This window comes from Bubalus kerabau, chromosome 20 (assembly GCF_029407905.1).
Source record: "Bubalus kerabau isolate K-KA32 ecotype Philippines breed swamp buffalo chromosome 20, PCC_UOA_SB_1v2, whole genome shotgun sequence".
NCBI lineage: Eukaryota > Metazoa > Chordata > Mammalia > Artiodactyla > Bovidae > Bubalus > Bubalus kerabau.
In genome coordinates this window covers 51,380,908-51,403,993 of record NC_073643.1, presented here as the reverse complement: position 1 = coordinate 51,403,993, position 23,086 = coordinate 51,380,908, and the positions used below count along the sequence as shown (strand labels likewise).

Below are 23,086 nucleotides of genomic sequence, written 5' to 3'. Positions count from 1 at the left end.
ATTAAAATGACCATACTGCCCAAGATAGTCTATGGATTCAGTGCAGTCCCTATCAAAATATCAAAGGCATTTTCACAGAACTAGAACAGATGACCCTAAAATTTGCATGGAATCCAAAAGACCCTTTATAATCAGAGCAATGTTGAGAAAGAACAAATTTGGAGGTATCATGCTTCCAGGCTGAAACTGTACTGAAGTGAAGTGAAGTGAAGTGGCTCAGTCGTGTCCGACTCTTTGCGACCCCATGGACAGTAGCCTACCAGGCCCCGCCATCCATGGGATTTTCCAGGCAAGAATACTGGAGTGGACTGCCATTTCCTTCTCCAGGGGATCTTCCTGACCCAGGGATTGAACCCGGGTCTCCTGCATTGCAGACAGATGCTTTACTGTCTGAGCCACCAGGGAAGCCCTTGAAACTGTACTATGAAGATATAATTATCCAAATAGTATGGTGCTGGCACAAAAACAGACACATGGATCAGTGGAACATGATAGAGAGCCCAGAAATAAACATATACTTATATGGTCAATTAATCTGTGACAAAAGAGGCAAGAATACATAGTGGGGAAAAAGACAATCTATTTAATAAATGGTGTGTGGAGAACTGGACTACTTTTTCACACATATACAAAAATAAATTCAAAATCAGTTATGAAACACTACAAAAATCAAAATACAGGGATTTTAAAATGTAATATGCTCACATGGACAAAGAAAGTTGGCAAGGCTTTGAAGAGTAGAAACTTTGACTTAACAGACCCAACATATCTGAATCTCAAGCATGTAGTAGGAATATCTTGGAACTACCCTTATTTACACAGCAGATTCTTAAAAGGCATAGGAACTTATAGCACCAGGCATCTTTGGAAATGAGGATGAAATTATATAAGTCTTCTCCCTTCAATTCATCTGATGACTGCTCCTTGTTCATCTGGTAGAGATTTTGAGGTTTATTAGAAAATGAAGGATAAATAGAGCATCTGTGTATTGGGACACTTCATGCACATTTTTGTAGGAGATAGGTTATGTATTGAAAACTGGAGGATTAAGTCAAGCATACCTACTGAATACTGAATATGGAGACTTCTAACCTTCACCTTCCACTTGGCCTTTGAAATCATGGCAGCCAGACATTTACCTTCCAAACAGAAGATTAGAAAACTTTTATCACTTATCTGAACTTGGCATGATGAGAGACCTAAATAAAGATGCTGACTCTGTCAGTTACTGACTTATTATTGCCTCTAAGTCCTTCTAGCCCTTCTTGCGATACTGAAGCTGGAAGCTCTGGAAACCACGTTTCTTCTTTGACAGCTACTCTGTGTTAGACTCTGCCAATAAAGGGGCATTGTAGGGAGACTACTAGGCTGGAGGTTGAAGAAAAGGGTTGATTCTTCCTGTTTTTATTTTATACCACTGGCAAACTGCTCTGAAGACAGTTGGTCCCTGCAGTATTCCTTATGTCAGGCAGTGGTCTTGGTTCTGGTGAATGGCCTCTAGCATTTGTCACTGTGGCAGTGGTTAGCATGTTTTGCAGCAGCCCACTGTTCCTCAGAGATCTGTATCTTAGCCTTTTGGGACCCTTTCTGTAAGTTGTTATTGTTTAGTCGCTAAGTTGTGTCCAGCTCTTTTGCAACCCCATGGGCTGTAGCCCCCCATGCTCCTCTGCCAATGGGATTTCCCAGGCAAGAATACTGGGATGGGTGGCCATTTCCTTCTCCAGGGGATCTTCCTGACTCAGGGACGGAACCTGCGTCTCCTGGATTGGCAGCTATATTCTTTACCGCTGAGCCATCTGGGAAGCCGTACTTGGTGACTACCCTAGAGTTTAAAACATGCATTCTTGACTTACTAGGGTCTACCTTAAAGTTTTACTTATACCACTTCCAGCAATGCATGAACTTTACAATGATCCAATTGCACTGACTCCTCTTATTACATTTGTACCACTGTTGTCATATATTTTCTGTCTGTCTTCGTTTGTCCACATTTTTACCATTTCCGGTGCTGTTTCTTTCTTCTTTTCATGATTCCGTCTGGGATCACTTTCTTTTTACTGTAAGTACTCCTTTTAGTAATGTTTTTTTTAGTGCAGGTTTGCTGCACATTCATTCAACTTCTGTTTATGTGAATCTGCTTTTAAATTTGTCATCATTTTAAAGGGTATATTTTCCCTAGGTGTAGCATTCTAGGTTGATGAATATTTTCTTTTAGCATTTTAAGGATTTGCTTCATTAATTTTTGATTTCCATCATTTCTGTTGAAAAGTCACTATATTATTATTATAGGTCTCCTAAAGGTAATGTTTACCTTGGAAATGAACAGAGATCATTCTGTCGTTCTTGAGATTACATCCAAGTACTGCATTTTGAACTCTTTTTGTTGACCATGATGGCTACTCCATTTCTTCTGAGGGATTCCTGCCTGCAGTAGTAGATATAATGGTCATCTGAGTTTTAAATTCACCCATTCCAGTCCATTTTAGTTCGCTGATTCCTAGAATGTCGATGTTCACTCTTGCCATCTCCTGTTTGACCACTTCCAATTTGTCTTGATTCATGGACCTGACATTCCAGGTTCCTATGCAATATTTCTCTTTACAGCATCAGACCTTGCTTCTATCACCAGTCACATCTACAACTATTGTTTTTGCTTTGGCTCCATCCCTTCATTCTTTCTGGAGTTATTTCTCCACTGATCACCAGTAGCATATTGGGCACCTACCGACCTGGGGAGTTCGTCTTTCAGTGTTCTATCATTTTGCCTTTTCATACTGTTCATGGGGTTCTCAAGGCAAGAAAACTGAAGTGGTTTGCCATTCTCTTCTCCAGTGGACCACATTCTGTCAGAACTAGTCCTTTTAGAACTAACATCCAAAAAAGATGTCCTTTTCATTACAGGGGACTGGAATGCAAAAGTAGGAAGTCAAGAAACACCTGCAGAGAGTGTTTTGCCTATGTTCTCCTCTAGGAGTTGAATCAGTTCTAATGAGGTGGATGAAACTGGAGCCTATTATACAGAGTGAAGTAAGCCAGAAAGAAAAACACCAATACAGTATACTAACGCATATATATGGAATTTAGAAAGATGGTCACAATAACCCTGTGTACGAGACAGCAAAAGAGACACTGATGTATAGAACAGTCTTATGGACTCTGTGGGAGAGGGAGAGGGTGGGAAGATTTGGGAGAATGGCATTGAAACTTGTAAAATATCATGTATGAAACGAGTTGCCAGTCCAGGTTCGATGCACGATACTGGATGCATGGGGCTGGTGCACTGGGACGACCCAGAGGGATGGAAAGGGGAGGGAGGAGGGAGGAGGGTTCAGGATGGGGAACACATGTATACCTGTGGCGGATTCATTTTGATATTTGGCAAAACTAATACAGTTATGTAAAGTTTAAAAATAAAATAAAATTTAAAAAAAAGAAAAGAAACACCTGCAGTAACAGGCAAATTTGGCCTTGGAATACAGAATGAAGCAGGGCAAAGACTAATACAGTTTTGCCAAGAAAATGCACTGGTCATAGTAAACACCCTCTTCCAACAACACAAGAGAAGACTCTACACATGGACATCACCAGATGGTCAACACTGAAATCAGATTGATTATATTCTTTGCAGCCAAAGATGGAGAAGCTCTATACAGTCAACAAAAACAAGACCAGGAGCTGACTGTGGCTCAGATCATGAACTCCTTATTGCCAAATTCAGACTTAAATTGAAGAAAGTAGGGAAAACCACTAGACCATTCAGGTATGACCTAAATCAAATCCCTTATGATTATACAGTGGAAGTGAGAAATAGATTTAAGGGACTAGATCTGATAGATAGACTGCCTGATGAACTATGGACTGAGGTTGGTGACAATGTACAGGAGACAGGGATCAAGACCATCCCCATGGAAAAGAAATGCAAAAAAGCAAAATGGCTGTCTGGGGAGGCCTTACAAATAGCTGTGAAAAGAAGAGAAGCGAAAAGCAAAGGAGAAAAGGAAAGATATACGCATCTGAATGTAGAGTTCCAAAGAATAGCAAGAAGAGATAAGAAAGCCTTCTTCAGCGATCAATGCAAAGAAATAGAGGAAAACAACAGAATGGGAAAGACTAGAGATCTCTTCAAGAAAATTAGAGATACCAAGGGAACATTTCATGCAAAGATGGGCTCGATAAAGGACAGAAATGGTATGGACCTAACAGAAGCAGAAGATACTAAGAAGAGGTGGCAAGAATACACAGAAGAACTGTACAAAAAAGATCTTCACGACCCAGATAATCACGATGGTGTGATCACTCACCTAGAGCCAGACATCCTGGAATGGGAAGTCAAGTGGGCCTTAGGAAGCATCACTACGAACAAAGCTAGTGGAGGTGATGGAATTCCAGGTGAGCTATTTCAAATCCTGAAAGATGATGCTGTGAAAGTACTGTACTCAATAGGCCAGCAAATTTGGAAAACTCAGCAGTGGCCACAGGACTGGAAAAGGTCAGTTTTCATTCCAATCCCAAAGAAAGGCAGTGCCAAAGAATGCTCAAACTACCGCACAATTGCACTCATCTCACATGCTAGTAAAGTAATGCTCAAAATTCTCCAAGCCAGGCTTCAGCAATACGTGAACCGTGAACATCCAGATGTTCAAGCTGGATTAGAAAAGGCAGAGGAACCAGAGATCAAATTGCCAACATCCGATGGATCATGGAAAAAGCAAGAGAGTTCCAGAAAAACATCTATTTCTGCTTTATTGACTATGCCAAACCCTTCGACTGTGTGGATCACAATAAACTGTGGAAAATTCTGAAAGAGATGGGAATACCAGACCACCTTACCTGCCTCTTGAGAAATCTGTAAGCAGGTCAGGAAGCAACAGTTAGAACTGGGCATGGAACAACAGACTGGTTCCAAATAGGAAAAGGAGTACGTCAAGGCTGTATATTGTCACCCTGCTTATTTAACTTATATGCAGAGTACATCATGAGAAACGTTGGGCTGGAAGAAGCACAAGCTGGAATCAAGATTGCCAGAAATATCAATAACCTCAGATATGCAGATGACACCACCCTTATGGCAGAAAGTGAAGAGGAACTAAAAAGCCTCTTGATGAAAGTGAAAGTGGAGAGTGAAAAAGTTGGCTTAAAGCTCAACATTCAGAAAATGAAGATCATGGCATCCGGTCCCACCACTTCATGGGAAATAGATGGGGAAACAGGGGAAACAGTGTCAGACTTTATTTTTCTGGGCTCCAAAATCACTACAGATGGTGACTGCAGCCATGAAATTAAAAGACGCTTACTCCTTGGAAGGAAAGTTATGACCAACCTAGATAGCATATTCAAAAGCAGAGACATTACTTTGCCAACAAAGGTCCATCTAGTCAAGGCTATGGTTTTTCCAGTGGTCATGTATGGATGTGAGAGCTGGACTATACGGAAAGCTGAACGCCGAAGAATTGATGCTTTTGAACTGTGGTGTTGGAGAAGACTCTTGAGAGTTCCTTGGACTGCAAGGAGATCCAACCAGTCCATTTTGAAGGAGCTCAGCCCTGGGATTTCTTTGGAAGGAATGATGCTAAAGCTGAAACTCCAGTACTTTGGCCACCTCATGCAAAGAGTTGACTCATTGGAAAAGACTCTGATGATGGGAGGGATTGGGGGCAGGAGGAGAAGGGGACAACAGAGGATGAGATGGCTGGATGGCATCACTGACTCGATGGACGTGAGTCTGGACGAATTCCGGGAGTTGGTGATGGACAGGAAGGCCTGGCGTGCTGTGATTCATGGGGTCGCAAAGAGTCGGACACGACTGAGTGACTGAACTGAACTGAACTTAAAAGTAATGTGACTCTGCCTAGCTCCTTAGCCTCTCAGTTGCTGCAGAAAGCTGGTATTCTTAGAAAATTTCCCTGAATCACCTCTGTAGGAATTGGGCAGTGCCACGAGTGAATATTTTATCGAGTAGCTCTCATTGTCAACCTTTTTTTCTTTAACTCAATGGGACTTTGATTTTTGCTGAAATGTCCTCATGGAGAAACTCAGCTGATGTGATTCTCTTTTCTCAAGGATTATAGTGTCTCATATCTTGTCTTGGATAGTTGCTCTTCATTGCTCTTACACAGTTGTTTCCTGTATTTTTTTCAGGTTTATATTTGTCTAATGCGAAATGTTTTGTCAGCACTAGAACCGGAAGTTAGTAAATGTATTTTATATGTATTTAAATTATAAAAGAGTTTTTAAAATGTCTTATTCAATGGCAGTATTATTGAAACCTGTTTATGGTTCTCTATAAGTTTATGGAGAACCATAAGCTTAAAGGAGCAATAATTCATTTGGGAGTAAAACTTCTCAATTTTTAATGTCCATTTATTTTAATGTCCATTTATTTATTGCCAATTATTATCTTTTATACTTACTGCATATAAAGATTTAAAATAGCATTAAATTATTTTGTATGCAAATAGTACACAAGGTTATTCTTTAACAGTTTGCAGTGAAATAATAGAAGATTTTGAATGTTGACCTTTTGAATAATTATGTCCCCCAATTTTGGGGCTGGATTATGTATAAATTTCTTTTTTTTATGTAAGTGGTTGGTGCTTTCTTCCATGCCTATTAGTTATATAATTGGAAAGAGGATAAAGAGTTGGATGGGCTGTGAATATTTTTATTGATATACCAAAGAAAAAGTTAGTATTTTTAGAAGATTGTAGATCTTTGTTTTGGTCCTTGACTTTACAGTTGGTTCCTTCTTTAAAGTGAATCTCTTTGTGGATCTGCCTTTCATAATGTGTGATAATTTTTTAAAATTGTTTTTAATCATGATATGGAATGAAATAGACATTGTGCCTGTTATCTACCTGTCTTTAATTCAGGGATGAGCAACTGTTAGCCCTAGGATGGGAGTGAGAATGAACACATTTGCCTTGTTTCCCTTTTATCAGACAGTGAAGAATATGTTATACCTTTGAATAAAAAGTTTGAAACTTCTTATTGAAGGGTACTTTTTGTTGGACTTCATTTGGTGTTTTTGATCTAGCTTGATTGGTTTGCACCCGGAATCTTTGTAAAGGCCTGCTGATTGTTGACTGTCACATGGCCTGAATTATATAGAGGCTTCATTCTTTTGGGTTAACACTGCTAACACTGTTCTGTAGCCTCTCTGTCAGCAGCAATTGTAGTGGTACTGTTGGCTCTTTTTGATAGTATAGCCTTACTTACATTGGGAAGGGCATTTCACAACCTAAATGATGATGCGTATTTAACAAAGTGGTATTCAGCTGTGTTTTGAGACTATAGATGTGAAAACACCTGGAACAGGGACAGGTGACCACTATTTTTTTGTCTATGTGTTTAAATAATTGTAGCTTTCAGATGAATTAATCTTCAATATATGTATTTACACACAAGACCCAGAATATTTTCTCTTAATTTGTGTTTCCTTTCTTACTGATTGCTTTTCTAACCTAATAGTGTTAATTTTTTTTAATTTTATTTTTTAACTTTACAATATTATATTGATTTTGCCATATATCAACATGAATCCACCACAGGTACACACATGTTCCCCATCCTGAACCCTCCTCCCTTCCTGTACCATCCCTCTGGGTCGTCCCAGTGCACCAGCCCCAAGCATCCAGTATCGTGCATCAAACCTGGACTGGTGACTTGTTTCATATATGATATTATACATGTTTCAATGCCATTCTCCCAAATCATCCCAGCCTCGCCCTCTCCTACAGAGTCCAAAAGACTGTTCTATACATCAATGTCTCTTTTGCTGTCTCGTATACAGGGTTATTGTTACCATCTTTCTAAATTCCATATATATGCGTTAGTATACTGTATTGGTGTGTTTCTTTCTGGCTTACTTCACTCTGTAAAAGGTTTCTTTTTTCTCTTTTAAAGTCAGGCTTGAACTGACTCTTTAATTTATACACCAAGTATGTTTATACACCAGTTGTGGAAGGTGTAATCATCCAGAATTAAGCTGACAAATGTAAACACTTACATCTGTCTCATTTCATTCACATGGTAAGTACTCACTGAGTATTTATTTAGTGGCAGTAAGCGCACATGCACACACTGGTGTCCTGCTTTTCTATTTCTGTGACAATATAGTGTTCTCAGTTCTGTTTTTTGTACAGTAATTGCCTTTAAACAGTATGTAATGTTTTCTCTCAGTTTTATTTATCTTTGAGAGTATAATAAATCCCTACTTGTCTTTCTAAAATCTAGTGTTTGCTTCCTGCTTTTCAGTCTGATGTGGTCATATATATATATATATGTATGTATTTTAATGTGGTTATATTTTATTTAAAAATCTATTTTCTGTACTTTTTCCATTTCCTTTGTGGAATAATTACTTAAATAGAATACACTTTGAGTAACTCCTGAATTAAAATCACTATGATTTCAGTATAAAATAGGACTTAACATTGCATCTCAATTAGAAATTTTTTCATTTATTACCTTAATTTTTAATCATATTTTGTAAAACAGCATTTTTAGAGTCTAAATTTGTGATATTTTAAAGGTAGACTTTTTGGATATACATATTTGAATTGTCTAACTTTACTGGTACAGAATTAAAAATTTTAGGTAAGATTACCATTTAAAATTTATTTATTTATTTGTTAATTTTTTTGGCTGCACTGCGTCTTTGTTCCTGCACACGGGCTTTCTCTAGTTGTTGTGAAGGGGGGCTACTCTCTAGTGGTGGGGTGTGGGCTTTTCACTGTGGTGGCTTCTTTTGTTGCAGAGCACAGGTTCTCAAGTGCTGGCTCAGTAGTTGTGCTTCATGGGCTTAGTTGCCTTGCAGCACATGGGATCTTTCTGGACTAGGGATCGAAACTATGTCCCCTGCGTTGGCAGTCGGATTCTTAACCATTGGATCTACTGGACCACGGGACCAGGGAAGCCCTTTATATCATTATCTGTCCTGTTTAAGATACTGTAAAGTGTCCTGTTGGTAAGGTTATCACTTTTAAAAAAATGAAGATAGTGAGACTTTCAGGTATAAATTGAGTTATTCAAATTTATGAACTCAGCTGTTGTACTAAGCAGAAATAAGGGTATTTCTTCTTTTATTGTTTGTTATGATTTCAGGGGAGAAAAAGTTGATTCTTTTCCTCTTAACTTTGTTGTGAGTCTTAAAGGTTAATACATGAAATTAACTCAATTTTAGTACATGGAATAGTAAGCTCTCAGTTAATATTAGTTATTATCAACAATCTCCTCTTTCTTTTTTATTTATATTCCTCCTTTAAATACAACTCTTGGCCTCCTTTTCTATTCACTGGAATTGTTTCCTCTTAAACCTAAGTAGAGAAAGTATAGCAAAACTCTGAAAATAATAGATTGAATTTGATGAATTTGAAGAAAGTTGGCAAAAAAATTTCCTTTCTCTGAAAACTATTTCTATTGTGTAATTGAAACTTTCACTGTTATTACTGTGTATGAATGGTAAGAGAGAATAAATGAAGTGTTGCTGTCAACTTTAGTGGCTGGAAAGCCAAGAAATGAGAGTAGTGTAGTTCAGTGCATGGGAGATTCAGGGAGACAAGGAGATAGAAAGGGCTGTACTCTCCTTATCTGTCACCAAAAAACTGTATGATTTTAGCATTTTCTTATCCTGTAATAGTTTCATCTGGGAGTTTTCAAGGAGTTGAATATGTGTCCTCTGAAGTATTTTCTAATTTTTTTTTTGTCTTTTTCAGTTGAAAGGATGTTGTGTCTTTGATGAAAATTGGGAACGTTATATTTTATTGTAAGATTGCTTCTTTTCGAGTAAACTATGCTTAATAAAGTCATAAAGTGCCTAAAACTTACTAGAAAATTTTGCATTAAATAATTATCCTAAAAATACTCATGTCTTTCATAGAAAATGACAACAATATGATTTTAATATCTTTTGTATGCTTTGTTTTAGGTTGGTATAGGGGAGTTTCAACAAAGAAGCCAAATGTAAAGGTAATTAAAAGTTTATTGTTACCTTTTCTAATCTAGAAAGTGGCCTAGTATATTTGTTTGATATAAAAGCAATCCTTGCTTTCCATCTTTTAATCTTTTATAGTAGCCACACTCATTCTTTCCTTTACAGAACTGTATCAGACTTTTCTCTTTCTCAGCAGTATTACAATGACTTTTTAAAAAGGACAAAATGTGTGTGTAGTAATAGTTGCAAAGCTTATTTTGAAAAAGCCTATATAGGACATTTAGTATTTTTCCTTAAAATAGTTGACAGCAAGTAAATTTACTTTTTTATAGGCCTACTCCTGTCTGAAGTCCTGTGATTAGTAAGATCACTTTATTTCTAAAATGAAAAAAACTTTTAAATAATTTTCAATTAGATACGTCTCTGATCATAATGTTCTTGTTAAAATATGAATTTAAAGAAGACTGTTAAGTGCCACATGCTAATTTTATGAACTAGATTTATATGTTTATTCTCTTACCAAGTAACAGTAATTTGATCAGACCAAATATATTTTACTTGGCAGTTATAATACATGTAGCAGCATTCTTTTCCAGTAATGTATTTGCAAAAACTTACTTTTCTCTATAATATTACTATTTTTTCTTATATATTTTCTGTGGCTTAATATTTAACATATTATGCTTTTTCTTAAATAGAAAATACCAAAATGATCACATATTAATTTTTATTAAAAATTTTCAGAGTTGTAATCATTCATTTCTCAGTAGAATCACTTACTGGTTTTTAAAGTAGTGATTATAAGAAGACAATACCTTCAAACTTTTAATTCCTCATAGCCAGGATGTCTCATTTTTGTCAGAGTTGACATTTTGGGCTAGATAAATCCTTGTTGTTTTATACATTATGAAAAGTTTAGCAAAATATATGACTTCCACTCATTAACGTCTCCTCTCAAGTTGTGTCTCTAGACATTGCTAAAGGCCCTGGGGCTGATGGGTTGGGTGGGAGGTGGTTGGGGTGGTGGTGGTAAAATTGCCCCTGGTTAAGAACTACTGAGATAAAGGAGTCATATATCAAGAAGATATAATAGTAATAAATATGTGTACACTGGAAATGGAGCCCCCAAATATATTAAGCAAATAGTAATAGATTTGAAGGGAGAAATAGATACCAAATCATAATAGGGGCCTTCAGTACCCCATTTTCTGCACTGAATAGGTCATCCAGACAGAAAATCAACAAGGAAATGTTGGACTTGTACTGTAGTTTAAACCAAATATATCTAATAGACATAATATAGAATATTTCATACATCAGCAATAAAGTACATGTTTTTCTCAATTGTAAATGGAACATTCTTCAGACTAGGTCATATAACAAGGCTTTAGTAAATTTAAAAAGATTGAAATCACACCATGCATCTTTCCTGACCACAATGGTATGAAACTAGAAATCAACAACAGCAAGAAAACTGGAAAATTCACATGTATGTGGAAATTAAAGAACACATTCTGAACAACCAGTGGACCAAAGAAGAGATAAAAAAAATCTTGACACAAATGAAAACAGAAACACAATACCCCAAAACCTATGAGCTACTGCAAAAGCAGTTTAAAGAGGGAAGTTAATAGTGATGAATGCCTACAGTAAGAAAAAAAGAAAGATATTAAATAAACCATCTTACTTTACATCTGAAGAAAGTAGAAAAAAGAAGAAACTATGGCCAAATTTAGCAGAGTCAAGAAAATAACAAAAATTAGGGTGGAAATAAATGAAAAAGAGACTAAAAAACATGGGAAAAGGTCAGTGAAACTAAAAGCTGTTTCTTTTTAAAGATAAAATTAACTGAGGGAAAAAAATAGACAAGGAGAAATGAAAGAGCAGACATTAATAATGATACCACGGAAATACAAAGGATTATAAGAGACTGCTATGACAATTGTATGCTAACAGATCGAACAGTCGATAAGAAATGGGTAAACTCCTAGAAACTTAAAACCTATCCAGAATGAATCAGGAAAAACAGAAAATCTGAATAGTCCAATAATCAGTAAGGAAATTGAATCAGTAATTATTAAAAACCTCCCAACAAAGAAATGTTCAGGGCCAGATGACTTCACTGGTGAATACTACTAAACTTTATTCATTTTGATATTTGGCAAAACTGGTACAGTTATGTGAGGTTTAAAAAATAAAATAAAATTAAAAAAATAAATAAATTAATTAATTAAAAAAAAAAAAAAAAAGAATTAACACCAGTCCTTCATAAAAGCTATTCCAAAAATTGAAGAGGAGGGAACACTTCCAGATTTGTTTCATGAGGCTAGCATTACTCTGATATCAAAGTCAGAAAGGACACTGTAGGAAAAGAAAACTACAGATCATTATCACTGATGAATATAGATGCTAAACTCTCAACAAAATACTAGCAGTATGAAACAATCCAATTCATGATAGCATCAAAACAATCAAATATTTAGAAATAAATATAACCAAGGAGCTGAAAGATCTGTACACTGAAAACTGTAAAATGCATTACTACCGTCCAGCTGCTGATGGGCTTGTGTGGTATAGATTGAGTTTATTACTGACAGTGGTGTGGGCCAAAGAGTATTAAAAAAATGGACCATTTGTGTTTTATTTTGAAGGAAGTTTTTTTTTTTTTTTTTTTTAATTTTATTTTATTTTTAAACTTTACATAACTGTATTAGATTTGCCAAATATCAAAATTAATCCGCCACAGGTATACATGTGTTCCCCATCCTGAACCCTCCTCCCTCCTCCCTCCCCATTCCATCCCTCTGGGTCGTCCCAGTGCACCAGCCCCAAGCATCCAGTATCGTGCATCGAACCTGGACTGGCAACTCATTTCATACATGATATTTTACATGTTTCAATGCCATTCTCCCCAATCTTCCCACCCTCTCCCTCTTTGGAAACCATTTGCAAAGAGTAAAACAAGAAACATTTGTAGATGCTCTCAAATTGATTTATTCTTTGTGAATACAAATGTTACCCAGAGTGTGAGAATTCTTTCTCTAACTCAGAGCTGGATAAGCTGTAAATTGTTGGTATATGATAATGTTGATTTTGTAGATACATGCCAAGCTCTGTGCATAAGTCTATACTATCTAAAGTGTGATTTGATGGAATATTTCTAAAACTTTAAAAAATAAAGTTTTTGTGGTTGCTTAACACTAGTTTTTCCCTTGTGAATAGACTCTGATTGAGAATGACAATGAAATTCCCGTTGAATATAGTTTGTGCAACTTTGTATTCTTAATTAATATGTAAAGTGGTTGCTACCTGAAGAGATCTACTGTTTTGTTGTTAGAGTATTTCCATGCTGAAATCTGACTGTTAATTCGGTCTAAATGAGATATTAAACACAAATTACTTTTTCTAATAGGACATCTTATCTCTTTTATAGGGGATCTTTCCTGCAAATTACATTCATTTGAAAAAAGCAATTGTCAGTAATAGGGGGTGAGTAGTTGGCTTTGCTAAACTTACTTATAATTTTTATTGGCTGCAGAGGAAGACTTTTTTGCTTTTGATTCATAGTATAAAATACGCTATTGTTATGTTTTCCTGCAAAAATATACTTTATCATATATAGTTCTGAGGATATAATTTTATCTTAAAATACTGACAACTTTAATTTCTTTTCCTATATACTGGAAAGGTAACCTGAGTTGTTATGAATTTCATAAAAACAATTATACATGCAGTATATTTTACAAAATGATGTGTTATTTTGAGAATAGTCTTTGATAGGATAGGTTCAGTTCAGTTCAGTTGCTCAGTCGTGTCCGACTCTTTGCGACCCCATGAATCGCAGCACGCCAGGCCTCCTTGTCCATCACCAACTCCCGGAGTCACTCAGACTCAAGTTAGTGATAAACCTGTCATTTTTTTTCTGTGTATGAAAAGTGAGGGAGACTTTTAAGATCTTTCCTTTTTTGCAAGTCGAAATTGAAAAAAACTATGGAAATGGCAATAACTCACTCCAGTATTCTCACCTGGAGAATCCGATGGACAGAGTAGCCTGGTGGGCTACAGTCCATAGGGTCACACAGAGTTGGACATGATTGAAGTGACTTAGCACGCATGCACACTTAAAGGCATACCTTAAGGATAAAATGATAGTGTATATAATGGATATATAGTTTGATCACAAAATTATAAAACAAAAGCAATTGGTGAATAAAAGAGAATCAAGATGCAATTATATAAAAATGTTAATATCAGTTGCTTTTGCATGTTCAGATTGTGGGTGATTTTTAAAAATCGTTTATTTTTAATGTCTTATTTTAAAAAGTAATATGTATTATTATAGGATTGTGATTTTATTTTTAAAAATCAAACATCATTTTAAAGATCCTGTTTAACTATGATTGCTTTGGGGACTAGAAATTATGTTTTTGACCAGAGGTTGAGCTAGCATTGGAGTATCCTTCTGGTAAATTAGGATTTAGTCAGAAAAAGAGAAACTTGTGAGTCATTTTATAAAATAGAGTTTAATATAGGGAATTTTAGACACATATTTGGAAAAGACCCTGATGCTGAGAAAGACTGAAGGCAGAAGGAGAAGAGGGCAAGAGGATAAGATGGTTGGATAGCATCACCAATCCAGTGGCCATGAACTTGGGGAAACTCCGGGAGATGATGAGGGACAGGCAGGCCTGGAGTTCTGCAGTCCATGGCATCACAGAGAGTTGGACAGGAATTGCTGACTGAACAACAAGTTTGAATAGTGAAAGAAAAAAAGGAAGAAATATAGGAATAACACAAAATAATCACTGCAGTAAAGCATTCTGTACTTTGATGCCTGGGAATACAAAAGACAAAGGTTGGGGATACCAGAACCCAGGAACTGTAAGTATTTTAGGATATGTATTATATCTTAGGAAAAAGTACATTCTCTAACATAATCACAGAATAATTATGGCGGTCAGGAAATGTAACATAGATACAATAGTTCAGTTCAGTCACTCAGTCATGTCCAACTCTTTTGAGATCCCATGGACTGCAGCAGCACGCCAGGCCTCCCTGTCCATCACCAACCCTGGAGCTTGCTCAGACTCATGTCTGTTGAGTTGGTGATGCCATCCAACCATCTCATCCTCTGTTGTCCCCTTCTCCTCCTGCCTTCAATCTTTCCCAGCATTGGGGTCTTTTCAAATGAGTCAGTTCTTTGCTTCAAGTGGCCAAAGTATTGGAGCTTCAGCTTCAGCATCAGTCCTTCCAGTGAATATTCAGGACTGATTTCCTTTAGAATGGACTGGTTGATCTCCTAGCAGTCCAAGGGACTCTCAAAAGTCTTCTTTAACATCACAGTTCAAAAGCATCAATTCTTCAGTGCTCAGCTTTCTTTATAGTCCTGCTCTCACATTCATACATGACTGCTGGAAAAACCATAGCTTTGACTAGATGGACCTTTGTTGGCCAAGTAATGTCTCTGCTTTTTAATATGCTCTCTAGGTTGGTTACAGCTTTTCTTCTAAGGAGCAAGTGTCTTTTAATGTCATGGCTGTAGTCACCATCCGTGGTGATTTTGGAGCCCCCCGAAATAAAGTCTGTCACTGTTTTCATTGTTTCTCCATCTATTTGCCATGAAGTGATGAGACCAGATGCCATGATCTTCTTTTTTTGAATGCTGAGTTTTAAGCCAGCTTTTTCACTCTCCTCTTTCACTTTCATCAAGAGGCTCTTTAGTTCTTCTTCACTTTTTGCCATAAGGGTGGTATCATCTGTGTATCTGAGGTTACTGATATTTCTCCCGGCAATCTTGATTCCAACTTGTGCTTCTTCCAGCCCAGCGTTTCTCATGATGTACTCTGCATATAAATTAAATAAGCAGGGTGACAATATACAGCCTTGATGTACTCCTTTCTCGATTTGGAACCAGTCTGTTGTTCCATGTCCAGTTCTAACTGTTGCTTCCTGACCTGCATACAAATTTCTCAGGAGGAGGTCAGGTGGTCTGGTATTCCCATCTCTTGAAGAATTTTCCATAGTTTGTTGTGATCCACACAGTCAAAGGCTTTGGCATAGTCAGTAAAGCAGAAGTAGGTGTTTTTCTGGAACTCTTGATTTTTCGATGATCCAGCAGATGTTGGCAATTTGATCTCTGGTTCCTCTGCCTTTTCTAAATCTAGCTTGAACATCTGAAAGTTCACAGTTCACGTACTGTTGAAACCTGGCTTGGAGAATTTTGAGCATTATTTTGCTACCATACTATAAAATATGTAGTCAAATTTCAAATGTCCCTAATTGTCCCATGAATATTCTTTATATCTGTTTTCATTTGGTTGGTTTTTTGGGGTTTATGGAGTGTGGTTCAGGATTCAGTCAAGAATTAAAAATTATATTTCAACTTTGTCAGCAGTTCTCCAGGCTTGGTTTTCTTTTTCCTTTTTATGCCATTGACTTTGTTGAAGTGCTCAGGCCAGTTGTTTTGCAAAATGTCCCTCAGTTTGTGTTTGTCTGTTTCCTTATGGTTAGATTCGACTTAAGCATCTTAGATAGCAGTACTGCATAAGTAGTGTTATGGATTAAAATGGTCAGATTTCTCCTGGATATCTTCCCAGTGCTTGGTTAGATCAGCAAGACGGAGACTTAGGGGTCTACCTTAGCAAATATCAACCAGGAATTGAGGGTCTTTCAGTCAGAGAACATGCACTGTGTTTCTGTCATGTGCCTTCTTCATTGCCTCCTGCCATACTTGTGAGGGGTATAACTGTACTTTCTGTGCTTTATAGGGTATATCATCTGCTTCTTGAGAAATTTGTGCCATTTTTACTGAAGTACTTGTTTCGTTTGGTTGACAAGGAAGTGAAATTGTTTGAATAATCTTATCTGTGAAAATGTTCTTGTGGGAACTTTAAACATTTTAATATTTTCTGTTATCTTCCTAAGTGTTTCTTGATACCTGGATTTTCTCATTTGTAAAATGATTCCAGTATTGTTGCTGCTTTTTATAAAGTTTCACTGAAAAACTTACAAATTTGTAGTAAATTAGAGGGTTTTAGGGCTGATAAAGAAAAAAGACATGACCATGAGATGGTAGCAGCACATAATGGGCTTTATTTAGGCAGAGCACTGACAAGTTGCAAAGGAAATTCCATCACAGCAGGAGACCTTTCAGAGACAGCGGTGCCAGGCCACAACCAGGAGGGGAAAAGAATACTTGAACTCTTCCTGGAGAGGAGTACCAGAGAGGGAGCTAGTGTCTAGATCATATTACTCATTTGTAAGATGGTAAGTCTCTGGTTCAGAGAGCATCTCAGGATAACAGCAGCCTGAAATCTTTTATAGCCCTAAGGCTTATCTTATCTATGGCTAGCAAACATTGAGTGCAGTTTTGTTAAGTATGTGATGATCAGTGGAGTCCACTGTAAGGAACCTGCCTAACGGTGTTGGCTAATCCACTTGGTGTATGGTACCATATTGAAGTCTCAGGGTTAACCACTGCTACTGGCCAGTTCTGATTCCACAGTTATGGTACTGTTACTGAACTAAACCTTGGTCTGCCCATGTGCAGTAAAGCCAATCTACTAACACCAGATTGTGGTGAAGGAAATGTAGCGTTTTTCACAGGGCGCCAAGCAAGAGGTCCTGGTAGCAAGTGCCTAAAAGGGCTGAACTACTGGAAGGCTTTCAGAGAATGGTTTTTAGACAGGGTGAGGGAAGGGGGTTGTGGGGTGTGATCGGTTCATGGATAGTCCCCCGAATGGTTGTTGGTGAGATAATTAGGAGTCAACATCATCAACCTTCTGGTTTCAACCTGTCTGGGGTCTGCCTGCTTATAGCAGCATGAGGTTAATTTCTTCCATCTGGTAGGGGTTTCAGTCTCTGCAACAAAGGATATGGCTCATATTATTATCTACAGTGCTTGAGGAGGAACTAAAGGTCCTTGAGTTTGTTTTAATGGCTAAACTATTACTAACTTGTCTTGCTTGACTGTTTTCTTTTATTTCTGTATTTTCTCACTTGTCTGATTAAATTTACTCTTTGGAATTCAGCAGGACTTAGGAGACTAAAGGACTCTTGTCTACAGACAAGAGTCAGGCAGAGGACATTGTGGAGTTTGGGGCAGCATTCTGTTCTGGAAAGGCCCTATAGGGTCCTGCTTGGTTCAGTACCCAATCAGTCTTGAGTAAAACTCCATGGAGCTGATCTCAAGAGCAGCTCCTGGACCTTACACCGCATTCATCTTGGAATGGCTAGGAAAGGAAGTAGATCTAATTCATGGTACATTGGGGATAGTTGGTATAAGACATTTTTGTAAATGGGCTTGCTCTGCAAGATTTCTCATTTGAGTGAGCCAGTCTGAAAGTCTTCAAGCAAGGTAAGAACACTCTCATCACAGTAGAGAAGAAAGGCCTTTTTCTGCTGCAAAAGGAGGTTTAGTAGGAGCAAAATTTAGGGTCTTTTGTGTTATCCAGTGTCTCTACTATCTCTACCATTTTTGTCCAAGTCAGTAATTTTGTCTTAATATAGATAAAATAGATAAAAGGCCATAAATCCAACTGACCTTGTAATTCAGAAATGATCAGGATCAAAACTAGAGTTTGTTTTTTGGCTATTTGAGCACTGAAGATGAAAGAGAGAAAACTGCTTTGAACTCTTACACAGAGCATCAGTAAACATTCAGCTTTTGGTAGCCCTGATTGCCTGACTAGAGATGATCCTTCCAATTCTATATTATGTTGTTGTTCAGTTGCTAAGTTGTGTCTGACTCTTTGTGACGCCATGGACTGCAGCAGGCGAGGCTTCCCTGTCCTCCACTGTATCTCGGAGTTTGCCCAGACTCACATCCATTGTGTCAATGATGCCATCCAACCATCTCGTTCTCTGTTGCCTCATTCTCTTCCTACCCTTAATCTTTCCCAGCATCAGGGTCTTTTCCAGTGAGTCGGCACTTTGTATCAGGCAGCCAAAGTATTGGAGCTTCAGCTTCAGCATCAGTCCTTCCAATGAATATTCAGGGTAAGTTTCCTTTAGGATTGACTTATTTGATCTCCTTGCAGTCCAAGGGACTCTCAAGAGTCTTCTCCAGACCACAGTTCAAAAGAATCAATTCTTCAGCACTCAGCCTTTTTTATGGTCCAACTCTCACATCTGTACATTACTCCTGGAAAAACCATAGCTTTGACTGTATGGACCTTTATCAGCAAAGTGATGTCTCTGCTAAAAAGCATATTAAAAAATACACTGTATAGGTTTGTCATAGGTTTCCTTCCAAGGAGCAAGGCATCTTTTAATTTCATGACTGCAGTCTCCATGATTTTGGAGCCCAAGAAAATAAAATCTGTCAGTATTTCCATAGATATTATGGAGTATATCAGATTGTCTCATCTATCCATTCATTCCTTTTATGTGCTAGCATACGAAACTCTTAGTTTGGAATACAGTTTAAAGGAGAAACAGTAAGTCAGCAGTACCCAGAAGGTCTCTTGCTTTTTGATCACGCAGGCCAAGTTATCTTTTGGTACTTTTTTTTTTTTTTCAATTTTCTCTTGACCTCATTGGAGCTTCCCTTGTAGCTCAGATGGTAAAGAATTTGCCTGCTGTGCAGGAGACCCATGTTTGATCCCTGGGTCAGGAAGATCCCCTGGAGAAGGGAATGGCAACCCATTCCAGTATTCTTGCCTGGAGAACTCCATGGAGAAAGGAGCCTGGTGAACTGCAGTCCATGGGGTAACAAAGAGTCAGACGTGACCTCATTGTTGGTCTATTTATCAAACTTCTCTCATCCTAGCTTCAGACTTTCCCCCTAGGACAGAGCTAGAAGACAGTGTTAGACTTTGCTTATAATCATATAGATTTCTGTTTTATGTGTTCTGGGAACCTTGTTATTAAATTACCATTACCACACATGGTTGGGGATCTGTGGCCTTGAGGTAGATAGATGAGAGAGAAAGAATAGGAAGGGGATCTGTAATGGCATCCAGCTCAAATGGTAAAAAATCTGCTTGCAGTGTGGAAGACCCAGGTTCAGTCCCTGGGTCAGGAAGATCCCCTGAGGAAAGGCATGGCAACCCACTTCAGTATCCTTACCAGGAGAATCCTATGGACAGAAGAGCCTGGTGGGCTACAGTCCATGGGGTTGCAAAGAGTCAGACACGACTGAGCGACTAACATTTTCACTTTCAAAGAAATATTGAGAGTTATTGAGAGTCACTTGTCCAGGAATAGTACAAAGGATGTGATCATCTCAAGGACCACGGAATAGAATTGTGCTTTATACAGCATTAGACAGCTTAGAAAACGGCAAGCTATGTCCTAACTTGTCGCAGCTTGACATGGAAGGAAAAGTGGGGACTTTCTGTGATTACGCTTTCCTGCCTGTGTTACTGCAATGCCTTCTAACTGCTCTCCCCACTTGTATTCATGGCCTCCTACAGTTTATTCTCAATACAGCTGCCAAAGCAGTTTTTAAAAATATAAGTTAGATCATGCTACTCCTGTGCTTAAAACCTTTCAATGACTCCCATCTCACTCAAAGCAAAAACCAGAGTTCTTACAAAGCCTTACAAAGTTTTATGATGTGGCTTCTTGTCATCCCTGTGCCCTCATCTGCTGTCCCTTTTTCTCAGTTGACTTCAGTTATTTTGGCTTCTTTCCTTTTATTCAAATGTGTCAGATATGTTCCTGCCTTAAGGTTTTTGCTCATGATGTTTCCTGTGCTTGAACACTGTGCCTGGGTAACCTTGTTACTTTCTTCAGGTCTTTTCTCAAATCTTCTGTATTTAATTAATTCTGCCTCTTGCCCTTGCCTTACCAACTCAAAACTAGATGCTCCTGTAGAAATGTCTGCCTCTAGAAACTGAATGTACATGCCAAAAAGTTGATTTCTTTGTAGTCGTTGCTGCTTTGGATAATTGGTTTTCTTTTCTAAGTCTGGGGTGGATGGAGCTCAGGCCCTGAGCCTGTACTATAGTCATAAGGAGTCTGAGAAATCAAGTGTCCATCGTTTTCCACTCGTATACTGGAAGGCAGCTCTGTCTCTGTGTTAGGGTTTTTCTCCAGCATAGAAGGGGAGTTACAATGCAGGACAGCTAAGGAAAAGAAAATCCCAATTTTCTCTAACATTACCACTCTTTCTTCTGGGATTTATGTTAGGAGTATGTTGGAGTTCTTCTACCTCATCCCCGTATCTCTTAAGTACTCATATATATCTTGCTTCTGACTTTCTTTTGACTTCTAACTGGCATGTGTCCTTTGTGTTGAGGTTCCCCCCCCCCTACTTCTGGTACTTTTTATCATTTAAAAAAATCGTGGTAAACTGTGTGTAAAATTTAGCATTTTGACCATTTTAAAGTGTACAGTCTGATGGCATTAAGTACATTCACAGTGCTGTCTTCATCAGTATTCAACTCCAGAACTTTTCCCTCACCCCAAACAGAAACTCTGTACCCTTTAAACAGTAACTCTCTATTCCTCCTTTCCCTCAGCCCCTGGTAACCTTTCTTTTGCTATCTGTCTGTATATAAGTGGAATCATTCAATATTTGTTCTTTTGTGTCTGTTTTATTTCACTTGGCTTAGTGTTTTCAAACCTCATCCATGTTGCAGCATGAAAATTTCATTCCTTTTAAAGATTGAATAGTATTCCATTATCTATTTATAATTTCAGTATTCCACTTGGCCATAGATGGATATTTTGACTGTTTTTCATTTGCAGAATTCTTGCTCGGTTGTTTTGCATATTTGTTGACTCTTGGTTTATTTATGTTTGCTTTTATTTCATACTTTTCTTTTTTTTAAATGGAAGTTACTCGTGTCACTAAGCATTGTAAATATTTTAAAATATTTATCAGATTTATAAAATCCTGAGAAGAATTTTTGTTCTAGTTTTAAGCCTTTGGACATCTTTTTTTTTTATGGACGTCTTTACCTATCTTAGAATTTTGGGTTTCAGAAGTGGGAGATGTTGTTTTCCCTTCCTTTTCTTCCTCTGAACACATCTATCTGTCTAGTGTATGCATCATTGCCTCTATCTGCTTCCATGGCCCCCGTGTACAGTATCATGTTAGGTCTCCTTCCCCAGAGTGACCTTGGGCTTTTGGCAGATCCTGACCTCTGGCTGAGGGAAGGAGGGGTTTAAGCTCCAATCTGTTTAGCCCTAGAGGTTGCTAAAACCATGTTTTGTTTTGTTTTTTAATTTTTTAATTGAAGGATAACTGCTTTACAGAATTTTGTGGTTTTCTGTCATACATCAACAAGAATCAGCCATAGGTACACCCAAGTCCCCTCCCTCCTGGGCCTCCCTCCCATCTCCCTCCCCATCTCACTCTTCAACCTGTTACAGAGCCCCTGTTTGAGTTCCCTGAGTCACACAGCAAATTCCCATTGGCTATCTATTTTACATATGGTATTGTAAATTTCTATGTTACACTCTCCATACATCTCCCCTTCTCCCTCCTCTCCTCCCCCCATGTCCATAGGTCTGATCTCTATGTTTGCTTCTCCATTGCTGCCCTAAAAATAAATTAATTAGTGCCATCTTTTTAGATTCCATATATATGCGTCAGTATGCTATACTTATATTTCTCTTTCTGACTTGCTTCACTCTGTAGGTTTGAACTCTAGGTTCGTCTACCTCATTAGAATGGATTCAAATGCATTCCTTTTCAAGGCTGAATAGTATTCCATTGTATATATGTACCACAGCTTCTTTATCCATTCATCTGTTGATGGACATCTAGGTTGCCTCCATGATCTAGCTATTGTAAGTAGTGCTGCAGTGAACATTGGAGTATATGTGTCTTTTTCAGTTTTGGTTTCCTCAGGGTATATGGCCTAGGAGTGGGATTGCTGGATCATATGGTGGTTTTATTGCTAGCTTTTTAAGGAATCTCCATACTGTCTTCTGTTGTGGCTTTATCAGTTTGCATTCCCACCAGCAAGACAAGAGTGTTCCCTTTTCTTCACACCCTCTCCAGCATTTATTGTTTGTAGACTTTTTGATGATGGCCATTCTGACTGGTGTGAGGTTGTATCTCATTGTAGTTTTGATTTGCATTTCTCTAATAGTGAGTGATGTTGAGCATCTTCTCATGTGCTTGTTAGCCATCTTTATGTCTTTGGAGAAATGTCTCTTCGCGTCCCTTTTCTACTTTTTGTTTGGGTTATTTGCTTTTCT

At 37.8% G+C, this 23,086-nt stretch overlaps 1 protein-coding gene across 1 annotated transcript in view; it reads left to right on the top strand.

The window, feature by feature from the left end:
• The window catches only part of DOCK3 (dedicator of cytokinesis 3), a 287,503-nt gene that overhangs the window by 28,939 nt on the left and 235,478 nt on the right, over nucleotides 1-23,086 (top strand). The window contains exons 3-4 of the mRNA XM_055557421.1: nucleotides 9,926-9,966; nucleotides 13,365-13,420. Coding sequence (XP_055413396.1) covers nucleotides 9,926-9,966; nucleotides 13,365-13,420 — 97 coding nt within the window. The remainder of the gene's footprint in view (nucleotides 1-9,925; nucleotides 9,967-13,364; nucleotides 13,421-23,086) is intronic.